Below are 16,665 nucleotides of genomic sequence, written 5' to 3'. Positions count from 1 at the left end.
AGAGTCGGATGCTCAGCTGACTGCACCACCCAGGTGCCCTAAAGATCAATATTTTATGACAAATATTCAGATCTTAATTTCAGTCCACTGGAAAAAATGGGCATAAATATCGATTTGGATTGCTGCTTTGGAGGTAAATCTTAACTATGTGTCAAAAATGTTATATAAATATCATATGTTGTATTCATATTATTTTCAGAGCAGCAGCTAAAGATGTTGAAATGACAATTTTTGAGATATATAGATTACTGAAAACAGATAACGTAGAAAAATATGAAAGAGGGCAACTTGAGAAACAAAATGCACTTGAGACTATAAAATCTAGACTATGTGACATTCAGCTTTCAAAAAGGCTGCTTAATAACATCACCAACAGTCACGATAATGGTATTTCTGATGCTACCACATGCCAGGCACAGTTCGACCTGTACATATTAACTCATTTAATACTTACAACAACCCTGGCAGGTAGTTATTATCATGATTTCCCACTGTACAGCTGAGCATTTGCCTAAGGTCTCACAGCTAGTTAGAAAGTCGGGAGACTACACCGGAAGACACAGTTTTCTTCTTCCCATTTCCTTTCTCACTTCAACCTTAAATGGCAGGAGTGCTAATCTGATCGGTCCATCTAGTAAGTGGCCCACTTCATGTTCTCTTCCTTCTGGCTGGAGTGGTAGAGACAGTGGTATTCCTTGTCTGGAGGCTCGGCCATTTCCTTTTGCCTATCCTCCCAGGAAACCAAGCCCAGGATAACTGGACATTGGCCATTTCTGTGTTTCTCTCTCTCATTCTGATTCTCTTCTCCTCAGGTCTGCAAATTTGATGTTGGTTTGTTTTCCTTTGTAACCATTAATGCCAAGATCTGAGACCTGGGATTTGAGTATTGGGGGCTTAAATTGGGCAAAGCAAGTTGATGTTTTGGAGGAGCCTCTTTAGGCCTGCCTGGCTTCGGGAAAAAGGACAGTTTGTGTGACACAACCCAGCCTCCAAGGATGCTCTGCTTTTAGGTGAGATGCCAAAGCCACAGCTCACAGTCACAGCAAACTTTCTCCCTCCCTTCCTCCAACAGCTATTAATTTTGACTTGATATTGTCTCTCACTATTTCCCTAAGGTGCTTAATAAGGTTGTGGGTGGAATTCAGGTATTTCTGGGTTCTCTGACCACTATCATTAAATGCATTCTTACCCTCAGTTTGCATATCCACAAAAATCCAACAGCATGGGTTTAGGATTGTCTGTCTGTTTTCAGAGAAACGTTTGTGATAAACCTTCATAATTCTCCCCTCCTGTGTGACCAGAGGCAAAGTCTGATTGAGTAAGAACATCAGGCTCCTCTTTGGTACAACACTTCCTTTATGCTCACCTCAAGTCTTGACTGTTTTCATATAGAGTTCTGCTAAATCAACAGCCCTCATATATAAGTTTTATTAAAGGACCACAAAACTCTGTCTCACATTAAATAATACTTAAAAAATTGGGCTTTGAATCTTGAGAATCTCTTCTCTGTTTACAACTTGATGGTCAGTTCAGAATGGTAGAGGCAATGTATTTGTTCTTGAACCCATGAATGGTAAAATATTCTTGAATTTGTCCATCTCTGATCCACCTTTCTTTTTTTTTCATTTTATTTATTTGACAGACAGAGAGACACACAGTGAGACAGGGAACACAAGCAGGGGGAGTGGGAGAGGGAGAAGCAGGCTTCCCGCTGAACAGGGAGCCCGATGCGGGGCTTGATCCCAGGACCCCGGGATCATGACCTGAGCCGAAGGCAGATGCTTAATGACTGAACCACCCAGACGCCCCTTCGCCTTTCTTTCTGAGCGCTCGACAGTGTTACACTTCCCCACACCCTTGTAGTTAGGTTGCCCTACATAACTAGTTCTTCCCAATGGGTTGTGAGTAGAAGTGTAATTTATGGACCAAAGAAAGCATTTCATTGCTGGCATGATACTTTCCAGTGTTCCCTTCCCTTGCCCCAGTGAATGTAGAGAAGGCTTCATGTTGCAGGAATAGAGCCAGAAGATGAATGGCTATTTTGCTGGATAAGGGACAGTTACCTTGGGAAGTCCCCCAGGTAGTGCAGTTAACTGTGTACAAGTGAGAATTTCTTTTTGTGTTAAGTCATTATGATTTGGGCTGTTTATTACTACAGCATAACTTAGCCTATTCTGATTAATACCCCATGTCATATTGAAACTTTGCACTTTATTTTCATATAGTATTATTTTTAATTAGCTGCTATTTTACTGTGATTCTTTCTCTGAACTTTAATTTATTTGTTACAACTGCATTGAGATTATAATCGACATATAGTGAACTGTACATATTTAAAGTACACAATTTGATGAGCTTTGACATATGTGTACACCCATGAAATCATCACCACAATTTGGATAGTGAATGTATCCATCACTTGAAAAAGTTTTCTTATGCCCCATCATGATCCTTGTCTCTCTTTCTTATCCCTACTCCCTCAATCCCAAACCAGACCTGCTTTCTATCACTATACATTTTCAAAAATTTTATATAAATGGAATTTACAATATGTACTTTTTTTGGTCTGTCTTCTTTTGCTCAGCACATGTTGTTTGGATTCTGCCATATTGTTGCATGCAATAATAGTACTTTCTTTGTAATTTCTAGTTGTCCATTGTATGGCTGTACCACAATTTGTTTATTCATTTTGAAAGACATTTGAGCTTTTACCAGTTTTTGGCTATTCCAGATAAAACTGCTGTGAACAATAATGTGCAAGTCTTAATATGGACATATGCTTTACTTCTCTTGGGTACATACTTAGGAGTGGAATGGCTGGCTTGTATGGTAGGAGTAGGTTTAGCTTTTTAAGAAACTACCAAAAGATTTCCCAAAGTCTTGTACCATCTTACATTCCCACCATCAATATGGTATGGTCTGACCTTTAATTTTGATGAAATTATGCTATCTCAAGTTCACAGCTTTGTTCCCAATGTTGTTAACTTGGGTTCTTGATACTTCTTGCAATAATGTCTTAACTGGCACTCCTCCTTCAGATAAATTGAGGTTGTCAGATAGGAACTCTGTGCACTTCCTCCCACCACTTACAAACTTAGCTCTATCAGTACCAATCATTCCCACCTTGCCTCCTGTCAGAGCAGGGGAGCTGTGTCTCCACCTCCTTCTGGTTAAGTCCCTTTCTCCCTGTGACACCCTGCCCCGGACTCCATTCTTTTTCTCTGAAGCCTCACCCTGTCAACCATCTTTCTTCTCTCTGCTGTCATCTGCTTTTCTCATTATATGGTACTTGCCCCTCAGTCTAATAATATGTTCAATTTTTGCCTATCTTTAAGAAATAAAACAAAGACTATCTTGTGACCCCTTATTGTCCTCTAGATACTTACTACCCTATCTCTCTTCTTTCATTTAAAGTTAAATTTTTGGGGGGGAAAAATGGGGAAATTTCCATTTCCTCTTCAGGTCACTGCAATCTAGCTTTCATCTTGCTCTCCATTGAAGCTGCTCTCCCTTAGATTCCCATGACCAACATGTTCCTAAATCTAACATTTTCTAAATCCTCTCTTACTTAACCTCTGGGCAGACTTTATGCAACTTGGTCACTACCTTCTTAAAACATTTTTCCTCTGGGCTTTCCAAGGGTCTCCCCTGGATGCTCCTTCTTGGTCTCCTGTTTTCTTTTGCTTTCCTGCATTGTACTCCCATATATTATTGTGCCCAGACTGTGACCTTGGCCTCTCTTCATTCCTTCCCATAGCTTCACTTCTACCTTAATTTAAGACTGATAATTACCAAAATGATGTCTCCATCCCGGACATCTTTGTGAGCTTCAAAGTCACTAGCTTCCTGTAAATAACTATCCCACGGATCCTGAAATGTAATATGTAGAAACTTGATTCACCATCGTCTTCCTCAAATCTGCCTCTCCTCCTATGTTCCCATCTCAGTGAATCCACCCAGTTGAATATCCTCGACCCCTAAACTGTTCCTCAATCCCCACAATCACTCACTGAGTTAGACACACTCTACTTCTTTGAAATCTCTCAAGTTCATCTTCTTTTCCCCACCCTTTTTGCCCTTCTTAGCTCAGGCTCACATCACCGTTGACCGGGATTGCTGCAACCAGCCTCCAAAGTGGTCTCTTGGCTTTCAGTCTTTCCCACCTGCAATCCATTTCCAGAACTTCTCTTTGTGATCTGGCTCCTGCCTCTCTTTCCAGACTTATCTCCTGCTACTTCCTCTCTGAGATCTCAATCTTATACACTCCAGCCATATTGAATGGCATACATTTCTCTAAATGGGCCACACTTTTGTACTTCACATTGTCCCTGTGGTCTGAAATGACCCCCTTCCATGTCCTTTGCCATGCAAATTTCTTTTGTTCTTCTGGACTTGGTTCAGTATTGCCTCTCTAGTGGAGTCTTCCATAGGATTTCTCTAACCTTCTTATGGAATCCTTACCACTCTATTTACTTTTATTATTGTACTTTTTCATCAGTACTGCTCTCTGAGCTGTGACTGTTACCTTAGATGGCAAAAGAGACTTTGCAGATGGGATTAAGTTAAGGATTTTGAGATGGGGAGGTTATCCTGGATTACCTGGGCAGGCCCTAAATGTAATCCTAAATTTCCTTATAAGGGGGAGATTTGACTACAGAAGATGGAGAAAGGGGCCACTGGCTAAGGACTGCTACTCTAAAAGATGGAAAAGGTAAGGAAACCGAGTCTCCCCCTAGAACCTCCAGAGGGAGTTCAGCCTTGCTGACACCTTGATTTCAGCCCAGTGAAATTTATTTCAGACTTCTGATCTCCGTAACTATAAAGAATAAAAATGTGTATTTTTGAGACTTTATTCATATAAGAGAGAGAGCAAGAGTGGGGGGTGGTGGGCAGAGGGAGAAGAAGACTCCCCGCCGAGTAGGGAGTCTGATGAGGGCTCCATCCCAGGACCCTGAGATCATGACCTGAGCTCAAGGCAGATGCTTAACTGACTGAGCCACCCAGGCACCTGTAAATGTGTATTGTTTAAAGCTATCAAGTTTGTGTTCATTTGTTACAGCAGCAATAGAAAACTAATATCCTGGGGCATGCAGGACCCTTCATGCCTTAGAGGTCCCTGCTCTAGGACTCTTCCAGCTGTGTTCTTTCTCTTGGGGTGAATCTATGTCCCCACATCTAGGCCAGGCATCAGGCATCCAGCCCAGAATTGTTTACTCAAGAAATTTTTACTCAAGGCCTATTTCCAGGCCTAAATATTTCTTTCCCCAAGTTTGTCCTTTGAGACAGACTGCTGGTGGGCTCATGCCTGGTTCTGAAAGGTATTCAAGGGAGCAACTGTTTGTGGAGGTGAGCCACTCTGTAGACAGTAGAATTAAGGACACAAAGATGGAAGCTAGGAGACCAGAGAAAGGCTTCTATAGTAATTCAGGCAAGAGATGATGATAGTGGTGGAGATGGTAAGAAAAGGCTGGCCTCTAGATATATTTTGAAAGTAAAGACAGTAGGCTCTGCTGATACATTGACTAGGAGGTATGAGAGAAAGAGAAGGGTAAGTGTGATTCCAAGGTTTCTGGCCTGAACACCTGGAAAGATGACATTGCCATTAACCTAGATAGTAAGAAAGGGAAAAAGAGCAGGTTCTTGGGGTAAAGATCAGGGGCCCAATTTTAAATGTAGGAAATTTTGGATGCCCATTACACAGCAAAGTGGGTAGTCAATTCCATGTTTAAATGAATCTTGCCTTTCTAAAAGACTGTCTTCCAGCAACTAGCATAGGGTCTTGAAATAGGAGATTGTTAATATTTGGTAAGTCAGATGAATATGTGACATTCCTCCATAGAAGTATTTCAAGATCTAGTCACACTTTCATATCCTCACATAATCAAGTTGGTTAATCTGAAGCCTACTGACGTTACACAGCTTTGCCAACTGCGTAAGTCAGGATATTAACAACCTGATTGTTTAGCATCTTCTTGTTCTTGGCTCTCTCAAACATTTTGATTAGGACTAGGGCTGAAGTTGAATATTAATACCAAATGGATTGAAGTCAGATCCATGGTCCCTGTCTTATTATCCCAGTGTTGAACTTTCTTAATTCACTGATAGCAAGGAATTTTTCTCTGTAATTATAAAATGTATAATAATATTGACTTTTTTGTTCCATCTCTGAAATTATATTGTTTTTCTCCACCACGTGTTTAGAAATGTTTACAGCCAGAGCTTTTGTTATTTCAATATGCTTGAATGCATTCTGGATACTAATAGTGCCTGAAAGTGTCTGATGATGCTGAATAGTCTATGAAGGTTAGTTCTTTAGAAAATGTTAATTTGATGAATGAGCAATAATGCTGATCTTCCTGGCTCTAAATTTACAGACACTATAAAACCATTTGTCTGTAAAACTTCGCATATTTCATAGTGTTAAAAAGGTCAAATCTCTGTTGCAAGATGTTGGAGACTAGGTTGTTCATGCACATTCTCTTGTATCTTCTATAATCAAGCTATCTTTCCCCTTTACTCTCCTGAAGTTTCTCTTGTCAAGTTCACCAATGATATTGACATTAAAAAATCTATAGTCATTATTTTTAATCCTCATTTTACTTATCTTCTCAGCAACATTTGGCACAGTTGACTGCTTCATCCTTAAGCACCTTTTCTTCTTTATTTTGGATCATTGTGCTCACTTGGTGCAATGGTTAATTTTATGTGTCAACATGACTAAACCACAGGATGCATAGACATTTGGTCAAGCCTTATTCCTGAGTTGTTTTTGGATGGAATTAACATTTCCTGGTAGAATGAATAAACAGGTTGCCTTCCCTAATGTAAGTAGGCCTCATCCAATCAACTGAAGGCCAGAGAAGAATAAAAGGGCTAAGTAAGAGGGAATTTCTGTTGCCTGAATGTCTTGAGCTGGAACATTGGTCTTTTCCTGCATTTAGTATCAAGTTGAAGCATCAGTTCTTCTTGGGTCTGGAGCCCATGGGCTCTCCTGGTTCTCAGGCCTTTGGAGACAGACTGGAACAATACCATCAGCTTTCTTGTGTCGCTGGCTTTTTGACTACAGATCTTGGGACTTCTCAACCTCCAAAATTGCATGAGCCAACTCTTTATAATAAATCTCTCTCTCTACGTGTGTGTGTTTATTTGCCGTAGGTCATCTCCTTCACTAGAATGTAACACTATGAGCACAGAAACTTTTTGTCCATTTTGTTCACTTCTGTCTTCCCAGCCCTGGAATTGTGTCTAGCAAACAGTAGGCACTCAACAAATACTTGTGGACTGTAGGAAAAAAAAATTGCTTGTGGGATTTTCCTAAGGCCTAAGATCAATAACAACTTGTGCTTTTGTGCATATTTCTTCACAGATGCTCAGAGTATGTCCACATATGTTATCTTATTTATCCTCACATCATCTCGTATGAAGGGGAGGAGGGGAACCATTTAACTATGACTCATATCCGTTGATGGAATGGGAATGTTTAGTCCTTGGGAATCTTAATGCCCTGTGTTTTGAAGATACGAGCACCTCAAAAGGGGCTGCTGGACATATCTTCACTTACCTCATGAATACAATGTATCTCAGAATCCTGTCTTTGAGAATTTATTTTATTTTATAAGGCTGTGCATTTTGCTACAAGAACTGGCCAGCAAGAATATACTCAGTCAATATGAATTTTAAACATTTAAAATTCTTTCCAGACTGGAAAAGCTACAACTAAAAGTTGTGGTTTCAGAACTCATAAGTGCACTCATGTGGTAAGAGGAAGGAATGGTTTCAGATTTCCTCTGGAGTTTGTCTTCTAACCCCAGAAACCAGGGAGTAGATGAATTTGCACAGATAACACCTGTAACCCTTTAGTGTCCTATGAATATGGTTAATGTGACTATCGTACTCCCTCAACCCCCCCACCTCAAATGTGTATTAGGTATTTCAGCGACAATTTATGAACAACGTGCAAACGCATATGGTTTTCTACATTAAGATTTCATCGGAGGGAGATGATACATAATAAACTTTTTAAGTAAATGTACTAATATTCCAGCTCTTAAATAGTAATCCGGTAGTCACATGCCCCAAATTACATTTTTATTATGTGTTTAGTTGTGTACAAAATATGTTGTAATTTACTGATGCGTGTGCAGCAAAATATACTATCACATACAACAAAAATACACCTTTTATTCTTCTTCCCCTGCCCCTGAAAATGGCAACACTGTTTTGGCAGTTCAGCAGCTAAAAATAAAGTGCTATAATTAAGCAGTATTGGAATGTCTTCACTTGACAAATGTGATGTACAATTTGAGTATACAACCACATCTTTGTTAGTTTTTTCACAGAACAGGAAATCCCACATCCTGACCTGAACACCTCCAGAAGATACAAAGATTTGTATATATATGTACACATGTATACACTGTATATGTAAAGTGCCAAAGAGCCTCTTTGTCTTTTGTGAGTTTGATGTATTTATGTTTCTTCTTGCTTTCTTTCTTTCCAAAGTCAGAATCACACTACTGGGATCTCTGAGTTCAGCAGCAGGCACCGAGAAGCTCACTAAAGGCTGGCTTGTTGCGGGTGTGGTGTTGGTGAGAGGCCCGAGGGAGCCTTCAGACCTCACTGGGGGACCTAGAACGGAAGGGCACTTTGGACTGGAAACAGCCACAGAACAGGAGCCACAGGGCACGCTGAATCTCCTGGTTGCGGAAGGCATAGATGATAGGATTGATCATGGAGTTGTAGGTGGCGGGCAGCAGGGTGGCGTAGGTATAGACTGCCGGGTCCTCGCGGCTGCCTACCACGCAGTAGATGGCGAAGGGCAGCCAACTGGCGCCAAAAGTGCCCAGCACCACAGCCAGCGTACCCACACCCTTTCTGGTGGCTGCGAGGTGGGGCGGCGCCAGGCAGTGTTGCTGCAGCGCGATCTGGTGTGCGTGGCGCCAGACCACCTGGCAGATGCGCACGTACAGGTGCAGCATGATGCCAAAGACCGCAAAGAACGCGGCGGAGAGCAGCGCCACGTGGCTGCGTGTCAGCGGGCGCACCACGCTGCAGGTGGCGCGCTCTGCTAGGCAGTTCCAGCCGAGCACCGGCAGCAACCCGAGGCCTAGGGACACCGTCCAGGTGGCGGCGAGCAGGAAGTGCACTCCCAGCAGGGTCCGGCGCGAGTAGTAGGTGAGCGCGTTGTAGAGAGACAGGTAGCGGTCCACCGTGATGGCCAGCAGGCTGCTGACCGAGGCAGCGAAGGAGGCCACGAGGAAGCCCACCGTGAGCAGGCTCACCGTCTCTGAGGGCACCACGTACTGGAACACGAAGTGAAGGATGAGGCCGCAGCCCGCCAGCAGGTCGGCGGTGGCCAGGCTGCCCACCAGCACGAACATGGGCGTGCGCAGCGCGGGGGTGGACGCGATTAGCGCCACGACCAGCGCGTTTTCGCCTGCGATCACCGTCCCCGACACGCACAGGAGCACGTCCCAAGGATTCACCGCCGACAGCAGCAGCCCCGGCGGCCCGGCCGGCAGCTGAGAAGACAGCTCCAGGGACACGTTAGCTGCGCCGCCGCCCCCCAGCGCCGCCGCCGCAGGCGGCCCCCATTCACCGCTGTCCCGCGCCCCTGCCGCTGTGGCCGCCGCCGCCGCTCCCTCGGCCGTCACTGCCACCACCTGGGACTCGTTGAGCGAGGAGGCGCTCGCGTTCATCGCGGCCTGTGGCTGCACCCTGCGTGGAAAAGGGAGAGCAAGCGTCAGGTGTGTGGGTCAAGCCTCCAGGGAACTTCCCCGGGTGCCTGGCTCATATTGCTCATCCCACCCCAGGACCCCAGAGCAGAGCGAGGAAGCAGTATTGTTTTATTTAATTAATTACCTGTTGAGTGACTGAGCAAACGTGTGAGTGAAATGCACACGAATGCCCGCACAGATAGATCTGAGTTTTTGTACAGACGTGTACACGGATAACATGCACTCGCCCGCACACAGATCAGTCCCGTAAGTGTGCCTGTAATTGCACACGCACCCGTTTGCCCCGAGCTAGGGGTATCAGCCTTGGCGAGTCCCGCCTGGGCTCCGGCCGACGGGGTTAGGCGTTCTCCTAACTGGGAGGCGGAGTCGCTGTCCGCGGTGCTGAAAGCGAAGTTTCTGAGGTCGCGGAGTTCAGCGGGCCCTGTAGGCCACAGAGATCCCTGGGAAAGGGGTTTTGGGGAGGGAAGCTGGGTGTCTGTGTGTGTGGGGGGGGGATGTGGAGCCAAGCGTGGACCCATTTCTCCAGCTTTAAGGACTCATCCCCTGGCCATCCTTCACCGCTTCCCCACTCCACACCCTCAAAGTTCCTCTCGGGAGCCGGGCTGCTCACCTGGGGAGTCAGGGCTTCAGGAAGTCGCTGATCATGAGCGCTGCGGCGGGGCGCCAGGCTGCGCTCCCCGCGCGGACTGAGCCTATGCCTGCGGGGCGGCCGGGTCCGCGCGGAGCAGGGCGCCGGGCGCCTGTGGCTGTGCAGGCGCCGCCGAGAGTGACAGACACAGTCAGAGGCAGAAAAGGCGGCTAGGAGCAGCGCGCCCGCTGGAGACTGACAGGCAGGGCGCGGTGACGTCAGGCTCCCGGCTCCTGGGTGCGAGGCGGCACTCACTCTGCTCCACCGCCCATCGCTAAACCCCCACCCCCGTCTCTCCTCCCCCAAAATACGTGTCGGAGGGTTCAAGGAGGGAGGAGAAGCCGGAGCAGCCGCCTCCAGTCCAGAACGTCCAGGAATGGGATGAGGGACCGAGGAGAGGGAGAGAGGAATGAAGTCTTTGAGGAGGGTGAGCTGGGAGGGGAGGGACCAGGTGTGAGCTACTCGGCCGGGCCGCGTAGCCCACGGTCAAAGGTCACTGAGAAGCTCAGGTCGACGTACGCGCCCCTGAGAAAAGGGAGGTTAGGGCAGGGAGGTCTGACCACAGAGTTGCTACCTTTAAGATAGATACAGTACTATGTTGAGAGCAGGAATGAATGAACTAGGGGGAAAATGAGCTTTCTGAGAGGATGTTTGTGGTACAGGGTGTCAGTTGAATACAGCCAGAGGAGAAATTTAGAATTGAAGGAAGAGAGAAAAGATGGGACATTTGAGGAAAACAGCCTTTTTGGAAGTTACCTGTGCAATTCCACCCCCCCCCCTTCCTTCCTTCCTCTCCCACCCACTGTCTTTCTGGAACTCTACACAGCAGGTTTCACCATGATTTCCCAGCTCACTGTTTCCCAATTTCAGTGTGGATAGTGCCCTTGGAACTTGCTCTTCAATTAAATACCAGGTCTGTGTCTTGTTAGAAAAGAAGAAAACAGCAAAATGTGATTTACTTTCCTGGCAACAGACTTTGCCCTGTTAATTAGTACCCTATAAAACAAATTACAGGATGAAAATAGTGATAACTCAGAGGCACCAGACTTCAGTAGGCAGGAGTTTTATTTTCAGCCCAGATAAATCATCCTTTTGGTTTAAAGGTGTTCTGTTTTGTCAGTAAAATACAAGTAGTAGACTTCTTCTTTTATTCAATCAGTCAGGATCTCCAATAGTTGTACTTGGGCAAAAGGTGAAATAATTGACTCCTTCGAAGGCTCTAAAATAAATGATTGCATGTTGGCATGATGGCATAATACCGAGGTCACAGCCATGACTTTCAGGGACCACATGCTCTGGGTAAAGTGAAAATAGACAACATTTGCTATTGGTGCTTCCCCTACTTTTCCCTCTTCCCTTTCCTCGCTTCACTTTGCCTCTAGCCCCATGGGCTCTACAAGGAAAAAACAAAACAAACAAAATAAAACTCAGACTGTGTACAGGCTGGGGTGGGAGGTAGATTTTTACCCTGGCTTTTTCTCTCTAAACATAACCCCCAAGTCCAGACTCCTTCTGGACACTGTGCCTCAATGCAGCTGAACTTAACTAGAGGGAAAAAGGACAACTATAGGACCGTTCAATTCTTTGCTGCAATAGCCAGTGTTGTACAATAGAATGAGTTTATACACAATTTCTCTATGTGGGAAGTTTGTAAAATTCTCCAACCACCATTTTCATGAATCCCCAAACTGACTGAAGTTCTAGGTTTCTGAAAAGAGCCATTGTGAGTTTCAGTAAAAGACTCTCATGTAAAAGCCAAGAATGTTATTTCAGAGCTGTCAAGTGAACTGCCAAACCACTGTAATAACATGTTAATTACAAATTTTCCAGACAATCAGATAAAGGCCCAAGAGGAGGAGAATCCTTAATGTCTATATGTGTTACATTTTTACATGCCACAATGCAGCAGAAAGTGTGATTCAACTTGAACAAAGAGGGTGTTTGGGACACCCTCGGGCTTTCACCATTGCCAACAGTGGAATTTTTGGTGGTTTCAGGAGGAAGATAGTACATGTAGAATTATGTACATAAATGCAGGTTGAGGGTTTGTAGGCTGTCTTTTCGTCATGCCAGTCTGTGGTTACCTCTCTCAGATGCTAGGCTGAACCTTGAAAGTAGACAGAACACGTTCTTTCAAGCTCCTCCTTATCTCCCCCATGCCAACTCATCTCCTGGGAGGCAGAAGATGGGAAAGAAGAAACGTATGTGGTTCATTAGCTATGAATGAATATTACACGTACTTCATTACCTACTCTCCTAACAGCTCCTCACAAGTATCTGCCCTTCCAGTGGTCTTCTAAAATGTTCAGCCTATGAACCATATGACATTTTCCACTCCCAACCCAGCTTATGGGAGGAGATTGACACCTGACCCAAGGCTAAATAAGACCAACCATCCTTTGCTGAACTGGTGACCAGATTCCTCTTCTTGAAAATTTGAACTAAGACACTTTGTGACTAGGGTCAGTCAGTGTTGACTCTGGATGTAAAAGATCATTACAAGTTAGGGCTGGAGCACTCACATTGAGCCTTGTGTGAAATGAGTAATCAGAGGAAGCCAGGTGCAATGAAAGAATAAAGCAGACGTGCACAGAGGAACAGAGATGAAGATCAAATGACTGAGAGATGGAGGGGATGACTTTAGTCGCTGAGTGTCTCGTTCCTGACTCTGGGAGTCTGGATCCCTAGATGCCTTGAAATTGCCATTTGTGTCTCTACTACAAACGTTCCTAATCTTGAGCTACCTTGAGTGAGTTTCTGTTCTGTAATCATTGGTACTTGATGAAATGTATTATTCATCTACCAGCTTGTCTAGTTCTGGTTATGTTTTGGGGCATGCAAAATTTTGTTTCTGGCTTGTAATCACGGGTTAAATTCATCCTTGCCAACCCTGTGACATGCCCATCATATCCTCTGGTGCCTTTCTATTCTAGCACTATCTAAGCACTAACATGAGAATGCTTTCCTTGTCTGAGGTTATGCCCAGAAATTACAACCTCTCAATTACAACTCTTTCTCTGGCTCCCCTGGGTAACTCTTGTCCATTTCAGCCTAAGCCAGTGGTTCCCAAGACTGGCTGTGCATTAGAATTACCTAGAAAGCTTTTAAAAAGCTATTCATTCCTGGATCCCTCACCCAAAGATTCTGATTCATTTGATCTGGAGTGAGGACTGAGCATCAAATTTTCTAAAGAAAATTTTCTCTAATAGAAAGCCAGGGTTGAGAACACTTGTCTAGGCAATTGTACAATCTCCTTCCTTATCAGTTTAGCATGCAGCAAAACCCCTGAAATGGTGGATTGGAGTTTGGAATGATTGCAACAAAGGAATTTTAGCAACAATCCAGTCACTTAATTTCAGATTTAAAGCACTAGCCAGATATCCTCTGCACACTTAATTTTCCACACCCACAAGAACCTCCATTATGGCCCAAGATGATTGCTGACACTTGGTTCCCTTTTGGCTCAGATGAACTCAATGGCTCCCATCAGGGAAATCTAAACTCTGGTTGCCCTGGGCCCTCTATTTTTCTGTAACTCTTGGGATACCTCAACATCTGTCTCCTTCCTTGTTCTGAGTTCACAGTCGTTTCCCAGGTGTGCCTTCTCCTGGCCCAGATTTTTGCAAATCAGTTCTGTTTTACAAAATTAGAGCTGCAGTCAGTCAAACTGTCTAAACCTTATAAAACTCGGTTAGAAAGACCCAAGCTAGCAATTCTGGCCCGTGTCTCTGGGCATCTGCAGACACCCTACCTACACACACACACACACACACACACACACACACACACACACTCGCTCTATGTGGTTCTTAGAGACGAGCAATATAGTTTTCTACTGGAAAGTATAAGTCTATTTGGTGGTACACAGATACTTATGCTGACAGCTCAGGAACAGAGCAGGTGTTTAGTGACATGTATGAAGCTGTTATTAAGATGGATTGTTGCTGAAAGAGGCAGCAATCACTAGGGCCATTGAATAGCCTACATTGTTTGTCCAGATCGAGGATATTGGATGGAGTGTAATCTTTTGGGGACACATGCTAAGACAGATGAATGATATTCAAAATACCTCCATTTCTCTGCTCTCACCTGTCTCCAGGCACTGGAAATGTGTCATGATGCCCAAGGTACCTACCTACTGCTTCATCATGTCCAAACACATTAAGGATATTCCTGCTTCATGCCAAGTGACTAGCCTTTCCTCCAAAGGGCTGTTATTCTGGGAGGTCAGCATAACCTGATGTTCCCACCAAATTTAGAAAAGGAGCAGACCACTATTATTATCATTACATGTCCACAAGATGCAGAACGTCATGCAGGGCAGTTGAAATTTTTTATTTAATTCAGTGGTGAGCAACATTTTTTTTTTTTTTGCCAAGAAACAAATTAGGAAAAATAGCAGCATTTAAAGACATATGTCCTTTCTCATAAAGAGCAAAAATAACTTTCATGGAGTTTCATGGAGATATGTATAATGTACAAGTTAGATTCCATTAGACTAGATTAGAACTGACTTACTAAGCATGAGAATGACAAAGTTGGCTCTAGTGGTATTTTTGAAAAGTAACACAGAAGGAATCTCCTAATTTGCCACGCCCTACATTTTCACAGTGCTTTGGACCTCACACAGCAAGTTCATACTCTTTATGTCATATCTTTCTTTAAAGCAATTACATGGATGTTAGGGTTATTTTCTTTGCAGATGGGGCAACTGAAGTTCAGAGGGGTGAAGTGAATTGTTCAAGGGCACACAGGACACCAGAGGTACATTATATATAAGATATCAGCAATATTATGGGAAAGCAAAACAAATATCAATTCAATGTATGCAAAGGTGTGTAGACTCCAAACCCTAAGAGGCTTTACTTGGAATAGATGTATTCAAAATGATGGAGGTTGTATTTTATAACTTCAGTATTACTATGAACAGCTGTTTATAGATGAGCTTTTGCTGCTTTATAAACTGCTTTTTATTTTTTTATTCTTTAATTTTTTTATAAACTGCTTTTTAAATGTATTGTAAAAAATTAAAGGGAATTTTGAAAGATAAACTTTCACCCACATTCCCATCAGTTAACTAGGATTGCTTCTCTTTTTTTTTTTTTTTTTTCCGGATCATAAACTTCTTGAGGGTTGAACCAGCTCCAATGAATCTTTCCGTCAGTATGGTCTATCTGGTACAGGATTGGTACTCAATAAATGTCTAATGAATGACTGTTTTCAGAATTTACCACATGCATACATATCTTATGTAGGTATATTGCATAGTATGCATGTACTATATCTATAGTGTACAATTTAAATTTTCACTTCATAACAAAGAGTATGTTGTCAATATTTTTATATGTTGCATATATTATTTTATTTTATAGTTACTTTATAGTTATTTTATAGTTACTTTTGCTTCATCGTTCGCTCAATAAACATTTATTGAGCATCTACTACATGCTAGACATTGTGCCAGAAAATGAAAATACCAAAAAAAGTGCCTATGCTCAGAAACAAGTAAATAGATTCTATGAAAACAATGTGGAGTAATGGGGACACTCAAGAGAAGACTCTCACCCCACCTGGAGGAGTCAGGAAAGGCCTCCCCGAGGAGATGATGCCCAAGCTGAATTTTGAAGGGTGAGTAGCAGTCATTTAGATTAGGAGGAAGTGTTCCAGGCAGAGAGAGCTACATGTGCAGGGGCATGAAGTCAAAAGACACCTGGCACAGGTCAGTGGATTGTGGTATGTCAGACACAGGAGCAAAAGATACACCAGACAGGTGGAACCAACTCCTGAAGGGCCAGCCTCCTATGCCATGGCAGACATTGGGTTTTATCCTGAAGGTGATGAGGAGCCAGTGACAGATTTTCTTTCTTTCTTTTTTTTTTTTTAAAGATTTTATTTATTTAATTGACAGCGAGAGAGGGAACACAAGCAGGGGGCAGTGAGAGAGGGAGAAACAGGCTTCCTGCTGAGCAGGGAGCCCGATGTGGGGCTCAATCCCAGGACTCTGGAATCATGACCTGAGCTGAAGGCAGTTGCTTAACCAACTGAGTCACCAGGCACCCCATGTGACAGATTTTTCTTAAGCAGATTTGATCCCTCTTACTTACCAACAACTATATGATGAATGGGGTAGAGAAGGGTAAGAGTGGAGTTAGGCAAACCTGTGGGGAAGCTTTGCAGGGATCTCTACAGGAGATTCTAGGGGCCTAACAGGGAGTAGTGATGGAAGAGATTGGAGAAGTTGATGGATCTGTTGCATGTTTTAGATATTATATTAGTTAAAGCAAATTTAGAGGCTGTGAA

General features: G+C 43.7%; 1 protein-coding gene across 1 annotated transcript; it reads right to left on the bottom strand.

Moving 5' to 3' along the window:
• Positions 1-8,609: 8,609 nt before the first annotated feature.
• GPR6 (G protein-coupled receptor 6) lies at positions 8,610-9,698 on the bottom strand. Its single transcript, XM_034991429.1, has one exon. It carries the CDS (start codon positions 9,696-9,698, stop codon positions 8,610-8,612), a length of 1,089 nt encoding a protein of 362 aa, XP_034847320.1.
• Positions 9,699-16,665: the final 6,967 nt, after the last annotated feature.

The sequence above is a fragment of the Mirounga leonina genome, unplaced genomic scaffold, assembly GCF_011800145.1.
Source record: "Mirounga leonina isolate KUSES-001 unplaced genomic scaffold, KU_Mleo_1.0 Mir_53, whole genome shotgun sequence".
Lineage (NCBI taxonomy): Eukaryota > Metazoa > Chordata > Mammalia > Carnivora > Phocidae > Mirounga > Mirounga leonina.
This window is presented reverse-complemented; position numbering and strand designations above follow the sequence as displayed.